The 25,073-nt window shown below is 40.4% G+C and overlaps 1 protein-coding gene across 2 annotated transcripts in view; it reads left to right on the top strand.

Annotated features, from left to right (window-relative positions):
* Positions 1 to 25,073, top strand: part of hsd17b4 (hydroxysteroid (17-beta) dehydrogenase 4) — a 90,020-nt gene that overhangs the window by 15,125 nt on the left and 49,822 nt on the right. For both annotated transcript variants that reach the window (XM_078396299.1, XM_078396300.1), the window contains exons 4-13: positions 551 to 610; positions 3,133 to 3,154; positions 4,730 to 4,776; positions 6,125 to 6,209; positions 6,339 to 6,526; positions 7,826 to 7,917; positions 8,028 to 8,052; positions 18,472 to 18,600; positions 20,302 to 20,411; positions 22,183 to 22,416. In XM_078396299.1, the coding sequence (XP_078252425.1) occupies positions 6,187 to 6,209; positions 6,339 to 6,526; positions 7,826 to 7,917; positions 8,028 to 8,052; positions 18,472 to 18,600; positions 20,302 to 20,411; positions 22,183 to 22,416 (801 nt within the window). In that variant the 5' untranslated portion in view covers positions 551 to 610; positions 3,133 to 3,154; positions 4,730 to 4,776; positions 6,125 to 6,186. The remainder of the gene's footprint in view (positions 1 to 550; positions 611 to 3,132; positions 3,155 to 4,729; positions 4,777 to 6,124; positions 6,210 to 6,338; positions 6,527 to 7,825; positions 7,918 to 8,027; positions 8,053 to 18,471; positions 18,601 to 20,301; positions 20,412 to 22,182; positions 22,417 to 25,073) is intronic.

Raw genomic sequence — 25,073 nt, 5'->3', positions numbered from 1 at the left:
TGTTATTGTAGGCAGGCCCACAAAAAGCTCCCCTGTATTACAAGAGAACCTGGATCAGCACAGACTCAATGTGCCAACTGTGTCACCTGTAATTATGAACATTGTGAGCTGTTATTAAGTAAGTGAAAGAGAAAAAAATTAGTTCAGTAAATCTCTGATAGTTTGTTATTCAACTATTTGGAAATTCCTGTGGTTCAGCATTCAGTTCACTAAGTGATGTTTGCCTTTCATCTCACTTGGGCTCTTATTTCAGTGCTCACTTTTAACTCACCCATTTCACAGGGAAAATTATCATGCTCTGTAACATTTTTTTTAAGAGTTAAGAATGTTGATGCATTAATAAAAAATAATAGCCAAAATTTTGTATAATCTGCCATTTCATCACCACCAAAATCCTGTGCACACTGGTTTATGGGTGTTTTATTGAATAATTACTCATTCTTGAACTTGTGCAATAAGGATGGAATGGGAATTGTGTACATGTGTAATACTAAGGGTGTTTTATGTGTAATTTGTCTTGCATTCGACAATTCTTTACTGTGAATTCTAGATTCTGTTGAAGAAGGGGAAAAAATTGTTCAGGCTGCTTTGGATGCCTATGGAAGGATAGGTGAGTAATGATGTATTTGATGGATATTTGCACTTAGAAAAGGAGCTATACAAAATGAGATTGTTAAAATTCGATGGGTACAGGATAATATCCTTAGGGAAATTAGTTGGCACTGTGTGTATAGTAGTGTGGGTGGGCAATTATAGATTTTGACTGTCGACCCTATCTATGCCTCTCATAGTTTTATATACCTCTATCAACTCTGTTCCTTTGCTCCAAGTAAAACAAGTCTAACTTATTGAATCTCTCACAATACTCAAGTCCTCCAATTCAATCAACATGCTTGTGAAACTGCTCTTGACTGTCTCCAGTGCAACTATATTCTCCTTAAAGTGCTTGCAATTATTTTTGATGTTTGTGACTTGTGTGTGCATGCTTTTGAAGGAGTTGGGATGATTGAGGAAATTGGTTTAAAAAGCATCTCAAATCTTTGGTGGAAATTGATTGTTATCAAACTGTGAATCTTGTGACTAACAGATGCAGCAGGCTCCGTGACGAGCCCCAGATGTTCACAGCCACTGTGATTTTTGATGAAGAGTTCAAGATCAATAGATGCAAGATAGCTGATGTTACAGAGCTGCTTAGTGGGGTCTGTGGAGATAGATGCAGAGAAGCTTCAGAAGAATATAGACTGACAAAGTGAATGGCATATACATTAGCAAATAGAATATGGCATGGAAAAATGTGAGATTATCCATCTTGGTATAATAAGTAGTGGTCAGAGTACAGTCCAGCTCGTACATGCCGGCCACGATGGCCCATTTAAGCTAGAATAATTGCAGATGTTTGGCTTGTATTTCTCTAAATCATTCCTATCCATGCACCAGTCCAGTTATTTTTTTAACTGTTGCTGTTGTACCTATCTCAGCTGCCTCTTCTGGCAGTTTGTTCCACACCCTCTGTGTGGGAAAATGGGTCTCCTCGGGTTCCTATTAAATATTTTCCATCTCACCTTCAACCTATGCCCTATAGTTCTTGATTCCCCAACTGTGGCAAAAAAGACTGTCTTCATTCACCCTATCTGTTCCCCTCATGATTTTATACATCTCTATAAAATTAACCCCAGCCACCTGCACGTCAGGGAATAAAGTCCCAGTCTGCCAACCACTCCCAATATCTCCAGTCCTCGTAAATTTTCTTGGCGCTCTTTCCAGCTGAATGGCATCTTTCCTATAACAGGGTGACCAAAACTGAACGCAATATTCCAAGTGCTCCAATACTCCAAGTATCGCAATACTCCAACGTCTTGTACAACTGTAACATAGCATCCCTACTTCTTCTCTACTCAATGCCCTGATGAAGGTCAATCTGCCAAAAGTCACCTTCACCACCCTATCTACTTGTGAAGCCACTTTCAAGGAACTAATATTTGTACTCCTCGATTCCTTTGCTCTCCAACACTCCCCAGTTCACTGTTCACTGTGATGGTCCTATCCTGTTTTAACTTTCCAAAATGCAATGCCTCATGTTTACCTGAATTAAACTCCATTTGCCATTCCTTGGTCCACTTGGCCCTGTAATTCTAGATACTAATCTTCACTGTTTATGATACCGCCTAATTTGGAGTCATCTGCAAACTTACTATTTGTGCGTTGTACATTCTGATCCAAATTGTGATTAGATTATAAACAACAATGGGCCCAGCCCTGCTCCTTGAGGCACACTACTAGTCACCTGCCTCTAGTCCAAGACACCACCTTCTGCCATCACTTACTGCTAATTCTCTGTCTAGTCAGCTTGCTCACCCTGGATCCCATGCGATTAAACCTCCCAGAGGTGCCTACAATGCAGAACCTTATCAAAGGCCTTATTGAAGTTCATACAGATTACATCTACGGCCTTGCCCTCTTTAGCAAATTTGGTTACTTCTTCAAAATTCTTTTAGATTTGTGAGACATTATCTCATGTGCAAAACCATGCCGATTATCCTAATCAATGTCTTCCTTTCCAAATGCATGTAAATGTTATCCCTCAGATTCCTCTCCAGTAATTTTCCAACCACAGATTTTATGCTTACTGATCTATAGACCCCAGGTTTCTCTTTGCAACCTTTCTTAAATAGAGGCACAACATTAGCCACCTTCCTGTCTTCTGGCATCTCATCCATGTCTAACGCTGATTCACGTATCTCTCAGTTTTTTCCCACCATTTCCTTGGATATATCTGATCAGGCCGGTAGATTTATCTACCATATGTCTTTAGACATCTAGCAACATCTTTTTGCTAATATGGACTGTCCTCAAAACGCCTTCATTCAATTTCCCAGGATCCTAGTCTTCATGTCTTTCTCTGCGGTAAAAACAATGGAGAGATATTAATTGAGGACTTTGCCCATCTCCTGCGGCTCCACACCTGGATCACAGTAGATCCTCCTCTGAGACCAGCATGCAAAGAGTTGCCCCTCTCTGGTGCCATCTTGCTACATGATCATCATTTAACATTGGAATTTTATTTAAAACATGATTAGGTTCAGCCTACCAACTTATTGTGGCTAACACCATTTTTCCTTTTCTTTATTTCAGATGTTGTTGTTAACAATGCTGGGTGAGTATTTTATGTGTTGAGCCTCAAAAAATGTCTGATTCCAAAATTGTCTGATTGCTATGTGAATGCAAGTCTCCATTAGCATGAGTGTTTTGCACCCAATTTGAACATGTGGAGGTGCTAAATGGCACACGTGTTTGTCCTGGGATCCTGGAGAGGGAGTTGATTGAATCCACATCGCCTTCCTTTCCCTCTCTCCTGCTCTGCTCGGCCTAACATCTCTTAGCAAAGGATGCCCAAGAAAAGAATGATAGAATTTCAAATTCAGTTTGAGAGTGAGAAGCTTTGGTCTGAAACTAGTGTCCTAAATTCAGATAAAAGCAATTACAAAAAAAATAAATGAGGACAGCCTTGGCTAAAATGGACGGCAAAAACAAATCAAATTGTAAGACAATAGGTGAGCAGTGGCAGAGATTTGAGAAGATTTTTCATAAATTGCAGCTAAGGTATATTTTGGTGAGTCACAAAAGGCACTCCAAGAAAGATGCATCATTCATGGCTAGCTGATCAAATCAAGAGTGCTAGTGAAAGAAAAAGTATATAACATTGTGAAGGCTAGTGGTGGGTGAAATGATTGAGAAATTATTGTAAACCAGCAAAAGGTGCTGAAAAAACTATGGGAAAAATTAGGTTTGAGAGTGAAATCTCAGATCATATAACACAATAATAAAACATTCAATGGGCAGATTTAAAAAAAAGCTGAAACATAGAATTGATGGAACTGTGGAATTGACAATAGGAAATAAGGAAAAAGATAAGATTCCAAATATTTATTCTAGACCAGTCTTCAGGGCAGAAGACACTCAAATATTTCCAATAATAATGTATAATCAAGGATGGGGCTGGGAGAATATAAAACAAAGAATCAAAAGTACTAGGCAAACTGAGTGTCCAACAAGCCCCCTGGATCTAATGGCATACATCCAAGGGTCTCAAAGGAAGCGGCTCTATGGTGAAATGTTTGCTGTAATCTATTAAAACCCCCTTGATTTGGAGAGCTCCCAGAGGACTGGGAAACTGAAAACGGAGTGCCACTGTTTAAGAAAGGAGGGAGACAGACACGTGCCTCTCATTGGGGGAGAAACTGGAATCTTTTATTCTGAAGGTAGTAGCAGTACATTGGGAAAAGCATAAGACAATCAAACGAGCCTATATAGCTTTATGTAAAGGAAATGCATTTTTTAAATTGGTAAAGTTCTTTACAATGAATCTTAACAATGATGTATTACGTAGCCCATGAAATCCTCTACACAATAATTTATAGCGAGAAAGTATGTCAGGCTATTGAAATACCATGGGAGCAATCAGCTGTTTTATTAATCCCGTGGCTGGTTTTAGCTGTTTTACAAAGAAAACTTATTTCCTCGAATAAAGACCATCATTTCAGCTCCTTAGTTCTACCATTTCTACCTCAGATACTCTTCAGCATCTTAAATACCAGGAGAAAATCTTCCCATGCAAGTTTGATTTTCAATAGCATATAGAGAATTTAAGTCAGATTTTAACTACTTTTGCTGGTAGTTGATTAGTTTGCAACACATTTTAACTTCCTTTTAATTGCCTTGATATTTTTAGGATTTTAAGAGATCGTTCTTTTGCAAGAACAAGTGATTTGGATTGGGGTGAGTATGTGCAGAATGGAGCTACAGTTCGAATTAAACACGATAACCAGACTTGTTACATGGCTACGCTATTGTTATGTGTTATGTTTTTTCTTATGACATTTTCATTTAAATTATTCATCTTTTATTAGATATTAAATGATTTCCGACTGTTGGACAAACTTTAAATTATTATTTTAACTGGATAAGCAGACATGATGAGTCGTAGAATCAAACAGTATGAAAATGTGCCCTTCGGCCCAACTAGTTTCATGCCAACCAAGATGCCCTAAGTAGTTGCACCTGCCTGCGTTTGGCCTTCTCTCTCTCATCCTTTTCTATCCAAGTACCTATCTAAATGTCCTTTCAATGTTGTTATTGTAACTGCCTCATCTACTTCCCCTGCCATCTCGTTCCATTTACCTATCACACTGTGTGGAAAAGGTTGTCCCTCGGGGTCCTATTAAATCTTTCCCCTCACCTTAAACCTTCGTCCCCTGGTTCTTAATTCCCTACCCTGGGTAAAAGATCATGCATTCACCCTATCTATTTCCCTCATGATTTTGTGCACTTCTGCACATAAGATCACCCCTTCCTCCTCCCGCGCACGCTAAGGAATAAAATACTAGCGTGCTCAGCCGGCTCCCATAGCTCAGGCTCTCTAGTCCTAGCAACATCCTCGCAAATCTTCTTTGAACTCTTTCCAGAGTAATGCCATCTATCCTATATCAGGGTGGCCAAAATAAACACAATACTCCAAGTGTGGCCGCACCAAATGTTGTTACATCAATGTAAAGTCAGTTGGCTACATTTTATTTGGCACTCTTTACTGGCTTAGAATTGTGGCCTTAGTTTTTATTGTTTAGGGTGTACCTGTATTTAAATCAATCCTGCATTTAAATCAATTTTGGTATAACTCCTATATTTTTGCTGCCTTCATTGCTGCAGCTTTCTTCTTTGTTGCAGAATCTTTAAGATCACTCTTTCAGAAGCTTTGTCTGCTTGTTAATCATTCTGCATGGAAGCACATGTTCTGTTACTGATCTTAACATTAAAATACTACTTTGAACCCACATTCTCTTGCCCAGATTTCACAATTCAACATCATGCAATCTTTTGGATTTCCCAGCTCTGTCGCTGAGATCATTTTGTATCTCTCTCAGCAATCTTTCCCTAGCCATTTTATTTGGTGAAAGCAAGAGTTCCAGTCTTTAGTCTCTTGACATAAACCTTCAGCCTGGTACCTTTTCCCTGAAAATCTTCAAAATTTTAATTAAAACTTGCTTTGGCTTGAACTATATATTGTATCTTTAACTTTCTACATTATTTTAGTTCAGCCGGTTTGTTCAAGAAATGTTTTCCTTCTTAGATTTAATTCAGAGAGTTCATTTGAGGGGCTCATTCAAAGTCACAAGAGCAGCGTGGAACCACATGAAGAATCAAAATTATGGCAGGTAAGACAAAATATTGGTGCTTCCTACAGAGTTGCATATTTTAATTTGAATATCTATAGATATTATTCATTCTCTGCTTTAAAAAAAACCCAACAATTTGTGACAAAAATTTTTTTTTTATTTTGCTAGAATTATTATGACTGCATCTACATCTGGAATATATGGCAACTTTGGGCAGGCAAATTACAGTGCTGCAAAACTTGGACTACTGGGACTTGCAAATACTTTAGCTATCGAAGGTGAAAAATACAACATCCAATGTAATACTATCGCACCAACAGCTGGTTCCAGATTGACCCAAACTGTTTTGCCTCAAGGTAAGTAACATTGCAGAGCAATGCTGCTGAAGTTAATTCTTAAGCAGGATTGTTGTTTAATATCTTAGAACCTCTCCAGGCAGTCTCTTGGGATCAAAAATAATTTGCTTCTGTTTGGGTTCTGAGGTGAGTGATGAGGGTAGTATAGGGCCAGCAGACTCGAACACATAGATTCTGATGGGATAGGAGAATGAGTTAGTTTGTGAGATGGTGCTTTCCTCTGCTGTTTGTGCTGGGTTTATATGGACTTGTGAAGTGCAGCCCAAAGGGTCTTGGTTCCATCCAAAATACTGCTCCACAATGAGTGGTCGTGACTAGTGATTTCCAAGAGGCAGAGGGGGATTTGCAATCTTTCAAAGCAGTTCAGAGAATCTTATTTCTATGCCTACCTGACAATTACTTCCACTAACAGAACTCAGAATTGAGTGCCTTGAATGCCACAAGTGCAAAGTGCTGAGTGTACTTTAAAACCTAAATGGGGGGGGGGGGGGGGAATTAGGCCAAAAGCATATTAGCTCATTTATAAGTTTAGTGGATTTGGAGAGATTTGAGGAGAGAGCTTTAATGTTTTTCTGTCTTAATTGGAGTTTAGCTTGGAGGCACAGCATATTCTATCTGCGATCTATTTATTTAAAACGTTAATGAATTGTGCTGTATTTTAACTCGATTGACTGTCCCTTGACAAGAACACATTGGGCCTCATAATTATATTAAATTCATACACTGAAGTGTAGAAGGCTGAGGGTGACTCCGAGGACTCCACTAGTGGCAGAGTCTAGGATCAGAGGGCATCGCCTCAGAATTAAAGGACGTTCCTTTAGGAAGGAGATGAGGAGGAATTTTTTTTGTCAGAGGGTGGTGAATCTGTGGAATTCATTGCCACAGAAGGCAGTGGAGGCCAAGTCAATGGATATTTTTAAGGCAGAGATAGATAGATTCTTGATTACTACTGGTGTTAGGGTTTACGGGGAGAAGGCAGGAGAATGGGGCTAGGAGGAAGAGATATATCAGCAATGATTGAATGGCAGGGTAGACTTGATGGGCCAAATGGTACAAGCCATAACTTTTAAATATCTTCGGAAGGCCATCCATTCAAAAATATTCAGTTCATACATTGGCCCGTTATTTTTTGGAGTGCGAGAATAAGCAGTTCGGGTAGATCGCTTAAAAAGGTTTGAAGGGGAAAAAAAGAAGCAGAATGATAAAAACATTTTGTTTTTGATATTTGAGGAATTGGTATTGATCTTGCATCTTGAGATGCAGTAAAACATTTTCAGTTGGATATTCTCTTCTCTCTAGAATTAGTGGATGCTTTGAAGCCTGAGTTTGTAGCACCCTTGGTGGTTTGGTTGTGCCACGAAAGTTGCCAAGAGAATGGCAGCTTATTTGAGGTAGGATGATTATCTTTATTTACATCAGATTTTCATTAATCTTTTGCACCCGTTTTTGTGGAAATGTGTTGAGAAATATTTTGTATTTCTGTTTTTCTCCTTTCATTCAGGTGGGGGCTGGCTGGATTGGAAAACGTAAGTGAAGTTTCATACTGGAATATTATTATTCTTCAAGAAACATGGTCCAGTAAAACACTGTTAATCCGGCAAGCTCATAACTTTGGTGCCAGACAAGCAGATTTTCCAGACTATTGGATGTAATTCCAATTAATACCCCAACACTTTTCATTCACTTTTTTATTAGATTTTATACAGAATGATGAATTTTCTTTTCAATACTCTAATGGAACCATGGGAAACTGTGCCCTGTTAAGTTTAAAAGGAGTGTACGAACTAGAGCCCTGGTGTGTTCAGGGTTTTGCCCTCATCAGCACCTGGTAAGATGGGTGCCGAACCATTGGAATTTCTAAACAATTGAGTTATGGATTATTGGAGTTTCATTGCAGTATGGATTTCATGTTTGATGTAAATATTGCACATTACAAATTGAGTGTCCAAGTGGATTTTAGAGTTAAAAGTTTGTTTCAAACTAAGAATCTTGAAGAAAGATCAAAATAGGTTTTGAATTTATTGCTCTGCGATGACTTTATGATTTTTTAACTGCTATGGCCAATTTCTCAAATAGCCGCAGTAAACATTTTTTAAAAATATATGTTGGAGTTCTCCTTTTGGGACAGAGACAACAGCAGAGACTCTAGCACAGAACTCTAGACTGAAACAGCAATCCATACTGAAATAGTGTTCTTTAGTTTTCAGTTATTAAATTTAGCCCTTGTTATTTCTCACCTGTGTACATTAAAAAAAAACTAATTGGGCAATTCAGAGAAGAGTACAGATGTAATGGTGCATGGTCTGACTATCAATAACACTTCTGCCAGCATTTCCAAGAAGATTATCTGTGTTACCAAGGAGACCACATCTGGAGTATTGTGTGCAGTTTTGGTCCCTTAATTTGAGGAAGGACGTCCTTGCTATTGAGGCATTGCAGCGTAGGTTCGCGAGGTTAATCCTTGGGATGGAGGGACTGTCATATGAGGATAGATTGGAAAGACTGGGCTTGTATTCACTGGAGTTTAGAAGGATGAGAGGGGATCTTATAGAAACGTATAAAATTATAAAAAGACTAGATAAGCTAGATGCAGGAAAAATGATCCCAATGTTGGGGGAGTCGAGAACCAAGGGACACAGTCTAAGTATAAATATGGAAACAGAAAATAGGTGCAGGAGGAGACCATTCGGCCCTTCGAGCCAGCACCGCCATTCATTGTGATCATGGCTGATCGTCCCCAATCAATAACCCGTGCCTGCCTTCTCCCCATATCCCTCGATTCCACCAGCCCCTAGAGCTCTATCTAACTCTCTCTTAAATCCATCCAGTGATTTGGCCTCCACTGCCCTCTGTGGCAGAGAATTCCACAAATTCACAACTCTCTGGGTGAAAAAGTTTTTTCTCGCCTCAGTTTTAAATGGCCTCCCATTTATTCTAAGACTGTGGCCCCTGGTTCTGGACTCGCCCAACATTGGGAACATTTTTCCTGCATCTAGCTTGTCCAGTCCTTTTATAATTTTATATGTTTCTATAAGATCCCCTCTCATCCTTCTAACTCCAGTGAATACAAGCCCAGTCTTTTCAATCTTTCCTCATATGTCAGTCCCGCCATCCCAGGGATCAATCTCGTGAACCTACGCTGCACCGCCTCAATTACAAGGATGTCATTCCTCAAATTAGGAGACCAGAACTGTACACAATACTCCAGATGTGGTCTTACCAGGGCCCTATACAACTGCAGAAGAACCTCATTACTCCTATACTGAAATCCTCTTGTTATGAAGTCCAACATTCCATTTGCTTTCTTCACTGCCTGCTGTACCTGCACGCCAACTTTCAGTGACTGGTGTTCAAGGACCCCCAGGTCTCGCTGCACCTCCCCCTTACCTAACCTAACTCCATTGAGATAATAATCTGCCTCCTTGCTTTTGCCGCCAAAGTGGATAACCTCACATTTCTCTATATTATACTGCATCTGCCATGTATCTGCCCACTCACTCAACCTGTCCAGGTCACTCTGCAACCTCCTAACATCCTCTTCACAGTTTACACTGCCACACAGATTTGTGTCATGCACAATCTTGCAAGTGTTGCTTCTAATTCCCTCTTCCAAATCATTAATATATATGGTAAACACTTGTGGCCCCACCACCGAGCCTTGCAGCACTCCACTCACCACTGCCTGCCATTCTGAAAAGGACCCGTTTCCTCCTATTCTTTGCTTCCTGTCTGCCAACCAATTTTCTATCCATGTCAACACCCTACCCCCAATACCATGTGCTCTAATTTTAGTCACCAATCTCCCGTGCGGGACCTTATCAAAAGCTTTCTGAAAGTCTAGATACACTACATCCACTGGCTCCCCTTCATCCATTTTACTTGTCACATCCTCAGAAAATTCCAGAAGATTAGTCAAGCATGATTTCCCTTTCATAAATTCATGCTGACTTGAACTTATCCTTTTACAGCTATCCAAATGCATCGTTATTACCTCTTTAAGAATTGACTCCAGCATCTTTCCCACCACCGAAGTCAGGCTTACTAGTCTGTAATTCCCCGTTTTCTCTCTCGCTCCTTTCTTGAAAAGTGAGATAACATTATCCTCCAATCCACAGGAACTGATCCTGAATCTATTGAACGTTGGAAAATGATCATCATTATTTCTAGAGCCATCTCCCTGAGGACCCTGGGATGCAGACCATCAGGCCCAGGGGATTTAACATCCTTCAGTCCCATTAGTCTACCCAATACTATTTCTCGCCTAATGAAAATTTATTTCAGTTCCTCTACCCCCCTAGATCATCTGTCCAATACATCTGGGAGATTGTTTGTGTCTTCCTTCGATCATCTGGCAATACATCTGGGAGATTGTTTGTGACTTCCTTAGTGAAGACAGTTCCGAAGTACCTGTTCAACTCTTCTGCCATTTCCTTGTTACCCATAATAATTTCACCTGTGTCTGCCTTCAAGGGACCCACATTTGACTTTGCTACTCTTTTTTCTCTTAACATATCTAAAGAAGCTTTTACTGTCCTTCTTTATATTCTTGGCCAGCTTCCCCTCATACTTCATCTTTTCAGCTTAAAGGGAAGGCCATTTAAAACTGAGGTGAGAAGAAACGTTTTCACCCAGAGAGTTGTGAATTTGTGGAATTCTCTGCCACAGAAGGCAGTGGAGGCCAATTCACTGGATGAATTTAAAACCGAGTTAGGTAGAGCTCTCGGGGCTAGTGGAATCAAGGGATATGAGGAGAAGGCAGGCACAGGTTACTGATTGTAGATGATCAGCCATGATCACAATGAATGGCGTTCCTGGCTCGAAGGGCCAAATGGCCTCCTCCTGCACCTATTTTCTATGTTTCTATAATGAAAGGCAACGATACTTAAGTGGAAATAGGAACATTTTCTCCTGCAGTTCTGTATGTAATATTTTAAATGTAACTTATTAAATTATTTTAGTTGCAATTTGAAGGAGGTTAAAAACCTCAACTCTTTGCAGCATTTTATTTTTTCTGTTTATTATTTGGTGTTGAGATTTACAAACCTGATGAAGTGAGAGTGGCTCCCAATCTGCATCCAGGACTTTAAATAGTTTAAATTCATTGCATTCATCAATGGTTTTTTATTTGTCTAAATCATCGTAGTTCTAAATGCTGACACAAGTAACTGTGGATGCAGAAAAGTAAAATCTTGAAAATATGATTTTTAACATGGATACTTGGAATAAATGTAACTCTTTTAAAGTTTTTTTTCTGAAATCATTATACAATAAGGTAGCATTAAGATACAAAGAGTCAAGTAATGTAAAATCTTCATATAATAGTATAATTAGACACCTTTTAAGGCAATATATTTTAATTAAGTAGGTACAATTCCATTTTTACCATTTTGTTTTTGCTTAATATCCTTTCAACCAGTAAGTGTGTGCATATGACTGCCAAGTTGGGTACCTGGCTAATAATAATATAATTCAATAGTCTTTTGATCATATATAGCAACTGCCCTCTGGCAGATAAATGTTTAAATATTTACATACTTGTTTAGGAAAAGGAAATACCTTCATTTAAATAACCTTCTTAATTTCTCGATGTCTCAAATCACTTCCAAGTTAATTAAATAAAGTGAAGTCACTCTTTAAGACGCATAGCACCTAATTTGCACACAATAAACTCCTGGATAATTTCTTGTAATGGCATTGGTTAAAGTATGTATATTAGTTAGAATTAGTTAGTTAGAACACTGATAACAACGACACAGCTTTTCTCTATGGGATCTTCTACAACTACGAAAGCTCGGTTTACAATCTCATCCAAAAGAAAACAATGCTGATATTCAGCATTTCTGACATTCTGTACACAGCAGCTTCTATACAAGTGCAAACCTTTATATTTGTGCACTAGTCTCCTGGGGCAGTGTTTGATTCATATGTAATGGAGCTAAGGGCACAATTTTATTTTTATGTATATGTGTGTGTCTGCCATAGGAATGTAAGACTATGTATTTATGATTCTCAGTTTTGCAAATGGCATGAAGCTCCCCTTTGGTGCTGCTATAGATCAATGTTTTTACAATATGAATGAATGAATGAATGAATAAGTTTATTGGCCAAGTATGCATATACAAGGAATGTGCCTTGGTGCTCCGCTCACAAATGACAACACAAACATTCAGTTAACAATTAAGAATAAAGCATAAACACATCAAAACAATATGGATGTCTTATAGCAGCCATTTTACATGCTAAATGGCATCCTTCATGTAATTTGCCCAGTGTAGTAGGCAAAGTATATTGTTGTCAAATTAGCTTTAGAAATAATTATGCAGTATATTTTCTGTTGAAGTGCCTGAGCATTTTCAACGGATGGGGAAGAAGAGAGAATGTAAATTACTTTTCTTTCAGATTTTGGCATGCTATTAATCACTTGCTGGTGGATGTGATCACAAAACAGAAAATTACAGACCCCATAGTATTAATCTGTTTCGCTATAGATTTAACTGTGATTCAAAGTACATTGTTTGGAATTTGGAAATAATGCAGGAAAATTAAAATTAGATTTCTTTTTTAAGAATGGAAGGCATTTTATTATTTGTTAAAAATGAAATAACACTAATCCAAGTGTAAATCCAGCTATTTTGTTTGATATGCCAATACCTTTCGTAGGTGAGAGTTCTTGGGTTACCTATTCCTGCATTCCAGTAATACTCTTACTGTACATTTGAACATTGGGGCAAACTACAGATTTGGCTAAGCCATTTTTTTAAATTACCTACTAATAAGCAAATTTTCTTCAACTTCTTCTTAAGCCCTTTGCTCCTCTAGGGAGTATAGGCCATTGACAAATTTCCTCCACCTCACTCAGTTGTTGGCAGTTCTTCCAAGATCTCCCCAGTTGAGCCCATTCCCAGACATTTCTGCCTGGACCCCTCTTCTCCAGCTGTTCCTGGGGCGACCTCTTTTCCTTTTTCCTTGGCGGTTCCATTTCAGGGCTTGCCGGGTGATGTTTGTGGCAGGTTTTCTGAGGGTGTGTCCAATCAAACTCCATTTTCTCCTTCGAATTTGTAAGTCAATGGGGTCCTGGCTTATTCTTTTCCGCAGGTCCACATTGCTTACTTTGTCTCTCCACCAGATGTTTAGTATTCTCCTGAGGCAGGTGATAATGAATGTTTGCAGCCTGTTGGTTTTGTGTTTTGTTGTTTTCCATGTCTCTGAGCCATACAACATCACCTGCTTCACATTTGAGTTAAAGATGCGTATTTTGGTGTTGATTGAGGTGTTTTGAGCTCCAGATCTTCCTGAGCATGTTAAACACCACCCTAGCGTTATTGATTCTGCTTTTGATGTCTACATCTGCCCCTCCGGTAGTGTCCACAACACTGCCTAGGTATGTGAATGTTTCTACCTCCTCCAGGGCAGTGCTGTGCATGAGGATAGGGTAGCTAGTTTTGGAGTGGATCTTCATCACCTGTATCTTTGCCGTATTGGGTGTAAGACCAAGTTTTGCTGCAGTTTGTGAGAGTCTGTCCGTCTTCTCCATTTGTATCTGTGTATGTGAAAGGAGAGCTATGTCATCTGCAAAGTCAAGGTCATCTGGCTGCTCTCACAGTGACCACTGAATTCCATTTCTTTTCCCTTCAGTTGTTTCCATCATGATCCAGTCAATTGCCAGAAAGAACAGGAATGGTGACAGTAGACATCCCTGCTTGACGCCCGTCTTGACATTAAAGCTCTGGGAGAGCTGGCCTGCATGCATAACTGCATGAGATTCCATCATACGAGTTCTTGATTAAGTTTATGATCTTGGTGGGAATTCCATAGTGGTCCATTAGGCGCCATTGTGTTGTCCTGTCTAAACTGTCAAACGCTTTCTCAAAGTCGATGAAGTTGATGTACTGGGACGTGTTCCATTCAATAGACTGTTCAATGATGATGCGTAGTGTTGCTATGTGATCTGTACATGAGCGATCCTTCCTGAATCCTGCTTGCTGGTCCCGGAGCCTTTCGTCTACAGCTTCCTGAAGACGGTTGAGGATGACACGGTTGAGAATTTTACTGGGTACAGAAAGTAGGGTGATCCCTCGGTAGTTGTTACATTTTATTAGGTCACCTTTTTTGGGCAGTTTTACAATGTATCCCTCTGCCCATTCTGTGGGTGTCTTTTCCTCCTCCTGAGTTCTCCCAAAGAAACCGTAGAGCATGTCTGTTGGTGAGTCTATATCTACTTTAAGGGCTTCAGGTGGAATATTGTCAGGGCCAGCTGCCTTGCCAGTTTCAGTTGCTTGATTGCAGCCTTTATTTCTGATTCTGAGTCTAACACACTTAATTTGTAGTGGTATCCTAGCTTTGGGAATATGTGGCTGTACTGCTGGTGGCGGCCTGTTTAGGACTTCTTCGAAATGCTCTACCCATCTGTCGAGCTGCACCTCCTGGGTTGAAAGCAGTTGGCCGTTCTTGTCTGTATTTGGTTTATTATTATGCAGGTATGTCCCGGACAATTTCCTTGTGATGGTATATAACTCCCTCATGTTCCTTTGAGTTGCTGCAATTTCTGCCTCCTTGGCTAGCCTCTCCACCCGTGTTCTCTTGTCCCTCCTGATGTTCTTTTGGACTTTGTGGCATCTGTTGTACTCCTTTTGGGCCAAAGCCTTTTCAGCTTTTGTACTTGTTGTTCACTTTCTCTTTGAACTTTCTCCTTTGTTGGATTGTATTGAGGGTGTCTGGTGTTAACCACTCCTTGTGCTTTTGGGTCCTTCTCCGTAGGGCCTCCTCACAGATTCAGCTCCAAGCAGCTTTTAGGTGTTCCCACTCCTCATTTATTGTCCATCCTTCCTTCCTCCTCGGCTATAGCTCTGTATTTTCCCTTGAGAGGAAATCCTTGAACTACTTCACCACTTGAGCACTGCTGAGGTATTCAGTGTTGCAAGTTGTTAGCAAATTTTAAAGATCTTTAAACATTAACAACAGTTCACAACACAATATATTTGATGCCATTATACAATACAATACAATACAATATATCTTTATTGTCATTGTACCCAGGGGTACAATGAGATTGGTAATGCGCCTCCCATACGATGCAATAATTTAAGTAATTTAGACAACAGCAACCCAACGAAACAATTGTAACAGTTTTAGACAGGGTAAAGTGCAAGTTGATCTATGCGTTGTGACCATCCGGCTCAGCAGGACCGGTTCATAGCAGCTATGGCCCTGGGGTAGAAGGCCTTGTATCGTCTGCCCGATGGAAGGAGTTCGAACAGACTGTTGCAGGGGTGTGAAGAGTCTTTGTGGATGCTGGTGGCTTTTCTGAGGCATCGTGTGTTGTAGATGCCCTCCAAGTCTGGTAGCTGTGTTCCGATGGCCCTCTGAGCTCTATGGACTACCCGCTGTAGAGCTTTCCTTTCTGCCTCCGTGCAGCTGAGGTACCACACAGGGATGCCATGCGTTAGGATGCTCTCTATGGTGCAGCGGTAGAAGGTCGTCAGCAGCTGTTGGGGTAGACCAGACTTTTTCAATGTTCTTAGGTAGAACAGTCTTTGCTGTGCCTTCTTGACCAGCGCAGCAGTGTTATTGGACCATGTTAGGTCCTCCGAAATGTGAGTGCCCAGAAACTTGAAGCTGGACACTCTATCCACACTGTCCCCGTTGATAGAGATCGGGGCATATTCCCCGTTGTGTGACCTACGGAAGTTGATGATCAGCTCCTTGGTCTTGGTGGTATTTAGGGACAGGTTGTTCTCCGAGCACCAGTCCGCCAGGTTCTGCACCTCCGCTCTATAGTTTGTTTCACCCCCGTTGGTGATAAGCCCGATCACTGTTGTGTCGTCTGCAAACTTGACAATGGTGTTGGTGTCGAATGCAGGAACACAGTCGTGTGTTTATTGCAATAAACTGCTTGAATTATTTTAAACTAAGAATTTTAAATTGAACTTCATCTTCAAGACTATATTGATCTTAAATATACATTAAATCTATGTATTCTGCTTTAGATGAACTAGGCACCTGTTATGATATAATCACAGGCAGAACTAAACACCTTGCGCTATCACTGCTTCATCCATCCAGAGGCTTTCCACCATCCTGCATCTTCTCATTTGTAGCCTGTAAATCAGCTCCTGGCATATCCAGTATTGCAGATCAGATGGGTAAAGGATGGTGTAGAGTGACCGGCAGGTTTCAATAGACAATAGGTGCAGGAGGAGGCCATTCGGCCCTTCGAGCCAGCCCCACCAATCAATGTGATCATGGCTGATCATTCTCAATCAGTACCCCGTTCCTGCCTTCTCCCCATACCCCCTGACTCCACTATCCTTAAGAGCTCTATCTAGCTCTCTCTTGAATGCATTCAGAGAATTGGCCTCCACTGTCTTCTGAGGCAGTGAATTCCACAGATTCACAACTTTCTGACTGAAAAAGTTTTTCCTCATCTCCATTCTAAATGGCCTACCCCTTATTCTTAAACTGTGGCCCCTGGTTCTGGACTCCCCCAACATTGGGAACATGTTTCCTGCCTCTAACGTGTCCAACCCCTTAATAATCATATGTTTCGATAAGATCCCCTCTCATCCTTCTAAATTCCAGTGTATACAAGCCTAGCCGCTCCAGTCTTTCAACATATGACAGTCCCGCCATTCCGGAATTAACCTAGTAAACCTGCGCTGCACGCCCTCAATAGCAAGAATATCCTTCCTCAAATTTGGGGACCAAAACTGCACACAGTACTCCAGGTGCGGTCTCACTAGGGCCCTATACAACTGCAGAAGGACATCTTTGCTCCTAGACTCAACTCCTCTTGTTATTAACGGCCAACATTTCATTGGCTTTCTTCACTGCCTGCTGTACCTGTATGCTTCCTTTCAGTGACTGATGCACTAGGACACCCAGATCTCGTTGTACGTCCCCTTTTCCTAACTTGACACCATTCAGATAATGATCTGCCTTCTTATTCTTATCACCAAAGTGGATAACCTCACACTTATCCACATTAAACTGCATCTGCCATGCATCCGCCCACTCACACAACCTGTCCAAGTCACCCTGCAACCTCACAGCATCTTTCTCACAGGTCACACTACCACCCTGCTTTGTATCATCTGCAAATTTGCTAATGGTACTTTTAATCCCTTCATTCAAGTCATTAATGTATATTGTAAATAGCTGCGCTCCCAGCACCGACGCTTGCGGTACCCCACTAGTCACTGCCTGCCATTCTGAAAGGGACCCATTTCGACACATATTTGAGGAAATTTTAACTTGGTGCAGCTGCTTAAGGTAGTGATAGTTAGGATACATAGCTTTACCTTTCAGGAAAATTAGCCATTATGTCTTTTGGACATAACAAATAATTTTGGATCCAATTCGTTACTTTTGAAGTTAGTCACTGCAATGTAGATAAAGATGGCTTCCTGTTTGCATTTTGCATGAGGTAAATAACCACTTTGTTGATGGGATGCATTTTGCCAAGAAGACCTACAGCCAATCCTCTGGAATCAACAGTGGTTCCTTGGTTTAATATCGCCTCTAACAATGCAAAGCTTCAGCATAATACAGAAATATCAGTCAGGATTATGTGCTGAATCTATTTTATGGGCTATATATAGTAAGTTGATATTGCGTTACAAACTATTGACTGAGACAGAGTGGCAGCAGTAACTATTTTGTCAGGAATGTGACAGGGAATAATGTATGAAGACTGACATGTTAAATTCCTCAGTTTTGAAAGGACATGTATTCAGGTGGTTTTGAGCTCTTTTTTTAAGCTGCGTAATTGTGTTCAAACGTTATTGTTGAGAAATCTTTAGAAATTAAACAAATCTTTTGTAATTTTGAAAACTTTGAAATGAAAATGTGAATAGTTTTTCTCCCACAGTGCTTATGATTCTGGGAAAACAATTTGCATTATGCCTGGCTTGACTCTTCATCCATTTTAATTATTTTTCTTTCTTTAGTGCGTTGGGAGCGAACGTTGGGAGCTATTGTAAGACAGAACAATCAACAAATGACCCCTGAAGCGGTGCGTGACAACTGGAAACAGATCTGTGACTTTGATAATGCAATCAAACCCAAAAGTGGCAGAGGTAATTTTCAGAAAGATTGTGAAGATTATGTTTGTGAATAATGTAAGTGCTGACGGTCTAGTTTTGAAGTGACCACTTTTAACAACACAAATAGTAGTATACCTTGATACTGTAAACAGTGCAAGTTTTAATATTAAAATGTTTTAATTACCAGCAGAGTTAAAACAAGGTGAATTTGCTGATTTTTAACCACTGAATTTTGGAAGGTAATATTTGAAACATGTGAAGAATTATCCGGAAATAGGTCATTCCACCAATTGCACATGTTTGGGCTCCTTGAAATGTATTGGCCCATTCTGTAACTAAACAGTGCTAAGTCATGGTTAACCACTATCCCCCACATCGTAACACTCATCCTCTTATTTATTTGCCATTCCTGTGTTAGTCGACCTAGATTGGCTTCATTTTAACTTTGAGTTTAGTTTATTTAGTTAATTGTCACATGCACTGAGGTACAGTGAAAAGAGTTTGTTGCGTGCTAACCAGTCAGCAGAAAGACAATACATGATTATTGTTCTTGTTGTTTAGTTTTAAATCCCATTGTGCTTTGCTGTTACCAAATCTCACACCCTCCATCCTTGAAACCACCTATGAGCTCCATAACCATCCAGTTCTTGGTTCAATGTCCTCACTTTCAATTGCCTAACCTTCTCAGCATCATTTGCAAAGTTTTACGTTCTTGAATTTGTTCTTAAATGCTTCCATTTCCCTATCTTTAATTCTTTTAAAAATGCTTCTTTAAAATCTATGATTAGTCACATCTGGAATAATCTGTTATAGGGCTATTGCTGAGTTTTGTTTACTAACAACTGGGAAGCAAGGATATAGGATACTTAAAATATACAAGCTTTTTTTTCCATACATAATTCCATTTCAAAACTATTGTTGAATCGCTTCCATTATCCTTACCAGCACTTGATGTGCTTAAAAATAAGAATAGCAAGGGGGGATGGGCAATAAGTTCCCAACTATTAAAATTCTTCATAAAATGCCTCATGTGTACATTAACTTACTTATCTGTCTGTGATAATTTCATTTTCTGAAACTCCAAAGACCTCTACTTTGCAAGCCTGCCATTGTAAAATGATATGTAATTCTGTATTTATAAGGATGCCTGTTCGTATCACAACAGCTTTATCTGCGGATCGTGTGCACGGGGTCAGGTCACACAGCTGTGTCACGCAACTCTACCTCCTCACATTGACATTAACCAAATGTCCAAGTGTTGATCATATGCAGGTAGCCCTGGCATTCCCTCTCTCTCTCTATCCCTCCCCCACCCAAGTCGCACTAGTTCCTAATTTTCACCCTACAAACAGCTTACAATGGCCTTTTTCCTTTATCATTGTTATTTTTTTGCATATTTTTCATTCATTGTTCTTTATTTCTCCACATCACCGTCTATATCTCTCGTTTCCCTTATCCCTAAGCATCTGAAGAAGGGTCTCGACCCGAAATGTCACCCATTCCTTCTCTCCAGAGATGCTGCCTGTTCTGCTGAGTTACTCCAGATTTTTGTGTCTATCTTCGATCATTTGACCATGTTCCACTGCACTTGCTTTGTTCAGCTAAGCAATGCAGCCATTATGTACATCATACTTTCAATCCAATCCAAGTGCAACTCACGGGTTTGCTGGTTGTAAATAACATGTGTCATGTGTGAGCATAAGTTCCAGATTATGCTCTTTTGTTTTGTTACAGATTCACTTATGACTCTCCATGAGGTACTGAACAAGCTGGGCACGAAACAAGGAATCTCCACAAATCCAACCAGTGGCTCACGACAAACTAGCACTTCAGGCATCAATCCAGTAGGTGTCATGCATTAATAAAAGGTGTTGGTAGTTCTCGTATATTGAATAAGTTTGTCCATAAAGGCTTTTCTTCAGATTGTCAGATGATCCAGTTGGTTTATCTCCTTGGAATTTTTAGCTCTCTGGATAGGGAAGTTCAGAAAAATGTGCTTTATCTTAATGCACACTGCTTGTCACCAGGGTGTCAGAGAAGAGCCAATTGATTCACTGATTACCTGAACTCCTAAGGATACATTCCTGAAAACTGGTTGATAGCTGGGGAGGACCTGTAAATGTGTTTTAAATATCACTAGACGGGCGTCCAAACCTCTCCTGCAGGCCCGGCAAACCCCGTCCAAACCTCTCCTGCAGGCCTGGCAAACCCCGTCCAAACCTCTCCTGCAGGCCCGGCATACGCCGTCCAAACCTCTCCTGCGGGCCCGGCAATCCTTCCCCAACTGACGAGCTGTGGAGCCGTTGCCTGCCGGGGAGTCGCCCCCGGGGTCGGGGGCAGGCGAGGGGGGAGAGGAAAGGGGTGAGGGAGCCACTCACCCTGGCGATGATGGCGCTGCACCACGAGAGGAAGGTCAGGCGCGGGGCACGCTACGACGGGCGCCGGTCCTCCCACTGGTCCTCCCGAGGGGGGGAGCGCATTTATTGAAGTTTATTAGGTAAATTGTTTTTAAAAAGTAACAAAAGTGGGTTCATTCAGACCACGGGGGAATGGTGAGTAAGGTGGGCCTAAAATTGTTGCACTGTCGTGTATCGTTTTGGCTGTGTTGGGGGCATGGTACACACGTAAACACATAAACACAAACAACCTGAGCGATTTAGTATATAGATAAGATAATATGTTGATTATAGATAGTCATAAAACCTGCATCTTGATTGTTTGGGTGCTGAGTTCCATTTTCAGTTTCTCAGATGTAAATTCGTCCATATGCAATGATCATCTCCCACAGTGGGCACAGCCGTAGAGTTGCTGCCTTACAGCGCCAGAGACCCAGGTTCAATCCTGACTAAGGGTGCTGTCTGTACGGAGTTTGTACATTCTCCTTGTGACCGCATGGGTTTTCTCCTGTGTTCTGGTTTTCTCCCACACTCCAAAGACGTGCAGGTTTGTAGGTTAATTGGCTTTGGTAAAAAGAATTGTAAATTGTCCCAAGTGTGTAGTATAGTGCTAGTTTACGGGGGGCGATCGCTAATCAGTGTGGACTTGGTTGGCCCATGGGCCTGTGTCCCCGTTGTATCTCTAAAATCTCTTTGACAGTGGTTACCATTGGCACATCGCTTGTCCTCAATGCTCCAGAGTGGACACAGTTGAAACTCAAATAGGCCAATCACATGCAGCACGGAAACAGGCTCTTCAGCCCAACTTGTGCAAGCGGACCAAGATGCCCCATCTATTCTAGTCTCACTTGCCCACATTTGGCCCATATCCCTCTATACCTGTCCTATCCATGTACCTGTCTCAATGTCAAGTATATTGTGGCCTCAAGTACACCCAGAAGTTGAGTGTTACCTCTTTCTTTAGAATGGTGTCTTTTTTGTTTGTGAATTTGAAGTGCCCAGGACCATTTTCTGCATTAAAACAATATCATAAGGCAAATTGGTGCATTAAGCGAGGGGCAGTAGGTTGATCTAGGACCAGTTCATAACGAGGTAGTATGCGTTAGTAGTACAGATAATGAGTTTTTTTTCCCCTGAGCTGTGTAGGGATCTAGTTTGAAACTGCATATGTCTAGTATCCTCACCGTGCCTTGTTTTTTGTTAATTTTTTTTAATGCAGATTGAAGCTATAGGTAAAAGATTGTCTGCACCTGAATATACCTACACCAATCTACAGCCTATTCTTTATGCTCTTGGAGTTGGCATGACAACAAAAGATCCAGATCACTTGAAGTTTCTTTTTGAAAAAAATGAAGAGTTCTCATGTTTGCCTTCTTTTGGGGTAATTCCTGCCCAAGCTGTCATGCTTGGTGGTCTTGCATCTGTTCCTGGACTGAACATTGACTTCACAAAGGCAAGTCTAGCAGTCATTTTGAATAATCTTACATTGATTTCTAAAGCCATACATAAATTTCCTACCATTAATTTCTTGTAATATGTTGTCTTCAACGGATTTAAGATCCCCTAGGTTTAGTCCAAATTAATATCAAAATAATTTCTATATTATTGATGCTTTCAGGATCAAGTGTATTTTTTAAATGAGATCACATGCAAAATCTTAATTATCTTATGTATTTGTGTTTGAAAGTTTTCAAAGGAATTTTTCTTTGTCTCAAAAGAATATTTTTCATCTAATTTTCTGTTATTCCCTATTGCCCTTAAGCTAGGAAAGTTATGCTGAAGCACTATTTCAGTGCAATGCTTGCACTTTAATGAGATTGCAGGATATAGAAATTCATTAATAACTGCCTGAACCAAAAAAAAAGATTGTAGTGCTCTTCCTGAATAACTGTACAGTTGTTCAATCAAGAGTTCATTCATCTATAAATGTGCATCATGATTATTTTAAAGATGGGTGCTCAAAAGTTGCTATTTTGAAGGAAATTAAGATTTTGTTTTCAACCATTGGATGCCAAATCTGTAATATTGAGCAGCTTTTTTCACCTTTACTCGATGAAGGTATTTCTTCTTGTTCGGGAAAGGCTTGAAAGCTGTGCTGTATCTTGTTGAACAAGTGTTTTTGTCTAATTTGAGTTGATTGGCAATTGCAGGCAGCATAACCAGTAATACCTTATAGTATCCAGTAATAATTTGTTATTGTATGTCATCTGAATCTGTGAATTGATTGTGTAATACTCTGTCGATCATAGTGCACTTAAGAAATGTGACTGCGTGAGGATGAATAAGATCCCTCTGAGACTTTGCACAGTTAGGACACTTGGTTCACTGTACTATATCAAAAACTTTGTGCACTATTGATCAAAATTGCATTTACTACCCAAATTGATGTTTACTGCATTACCTCTGAGAAGTTCTCAAAATTAATTCTGTACTATATATTTGAGATTTCATCTGACCAGTTCATTTCTACATGAGATCTGTTCTTGACTGCTGCTTAACTGCCTCATTATGTCATCTGGTCTTACCCTATCAAAGAAATTCTGTGTGTTCCTCCCCACTCCATCTCTCTGCCATCTTCTCAGCTACCCAACTAACTTTTTTTCTTTCAGAGTTTGGATGAAGCATTGTGGACCTGATGTGTTAAATATTTCTCTTTCCAAATTTACTGTCAGACCTGAGTGTTTCCAGTATTTTCTATTTTTTAAAAATAGTCATACACCATAGACGAGGGCTTTTTGGCCCAACTTGCCCTTGTCGACCAAGACATCTCATCTATACTAGTCCCGCCTGTCCGTATTTGGCCCATATCCCTCCAAACCTTTCCTATCCATGTACCTGTCCAAATGTATTTTAAACGTTGTTATGTTACCCGCCTCAACTACCTCCTCTTCTCTGGCAGCTGGTTCCATATACTCTGTAAATATAGTTGCCCCTCATGTTCCTGTTAACTTTTTTTCCTCTCGCCTTAAAACTATTCTAGATGACCCTACTCTGGACAAAAGACACTGTTTATCCATCCTATCTATTCCCCTCATGATCTTCTACACTGCTATAAGATCACCTCTCATCCTCGTGCTCCAAGGAACACAGTGCTAGCCTGCTCAAAGTCTTTCTCTAGTTAGGGCCTCAAATCCAGGCTGGATCCTTGTAAATCTTCTCTGCACTCTATCCAGCTAAACAACATCCTTTCTATTGCAAGGTGACCAAAACTGAACATAGTACTCCAAATATCGCCTCACCAACATCTTGTACAACTGTAACATAACATCTCAAATTCTACACTCAGCACCCTGACCAAAGAATGGCAATGCACCAAAAGCCTTTGTGACCACCCTATCGGTGATGCTACTTTCAAGGAACTATGTACCTGCAGTCTTAGATCTCTGCGAACTACAACATTCCCTGGGGCACTGCCATTCACTATGTAGGTCCTGCCCTGGTTTGTGTTCCCAACTGATCTGCATTAAACTCCATTAATCATTCCTCGGCCCACTTGCCCAACTGATCAAGATCACTTTAGTGTTGCCTGCAAACTTACTAATTCTGCCTTCTATCTTCTTATCCAAATGTTTTATTAACGCATTGCGTTTATTTTTGCAGCAGAGTGGATAACATTGACTGGGATTGGCTTGGTGTGAAAGAGATAGATGTATAGGAATCTTAAATGTGCATCCAGGAGAGCTTTTTATGCCAGTACATATTATATACCATGACCTCGCACATTCATTTAGCCCTGTCCATATTTCTTTGAAGCCTCTCTACATCCTCCGCACGATTATCATTGACTCCCATCCGAGTATCATCAACTAATTTGCATGTATTACACCTAATCTCTCATCCAAATAATTGGTATTGCTTGTGAATAAGTGAGTAGGATGAAGCACGCAGGCGTATTAAACGTCTGACTGGGAAGGGAGATGATATTAGTATTGAGCAGTATGTGTGAATATAATATTGTCACTAAGATGTGGTTGAAAGAGGTGCAGGGCTGGGAACTCAAAATTCCCCAAGGCTTAAAAGTTGCAGGTATGATGGGGAGAAGTATAGGAGAGGAGAAGGGCATTAGTTCAGTTTAGTTCAGTTTAGTTTATTATCACGTGTACCAAGATA

The sequence above is a fragment of the Rhinoraja longicauda genome, chromosome 3 (genome assembly GCF_053455715.1).
Source record: "Rhinoraja longicauda isolate Sanriku21f chromosome 3, sRhiLon1.1, whole genome shotgun sequence".
NCBI classification, from domain to species: domain Eukaryota; kingdom Metazoa; phylum Chordata; class Chondrichthyes; order Rajiformes; family Arhynchobatidae; genus Rhinoraja; species Rhinoraja longicauda.
Note: the sequence above shows the minus strand (reverse complement) of the source record. Positions and strands in the feature narration are given on the sequence as shown.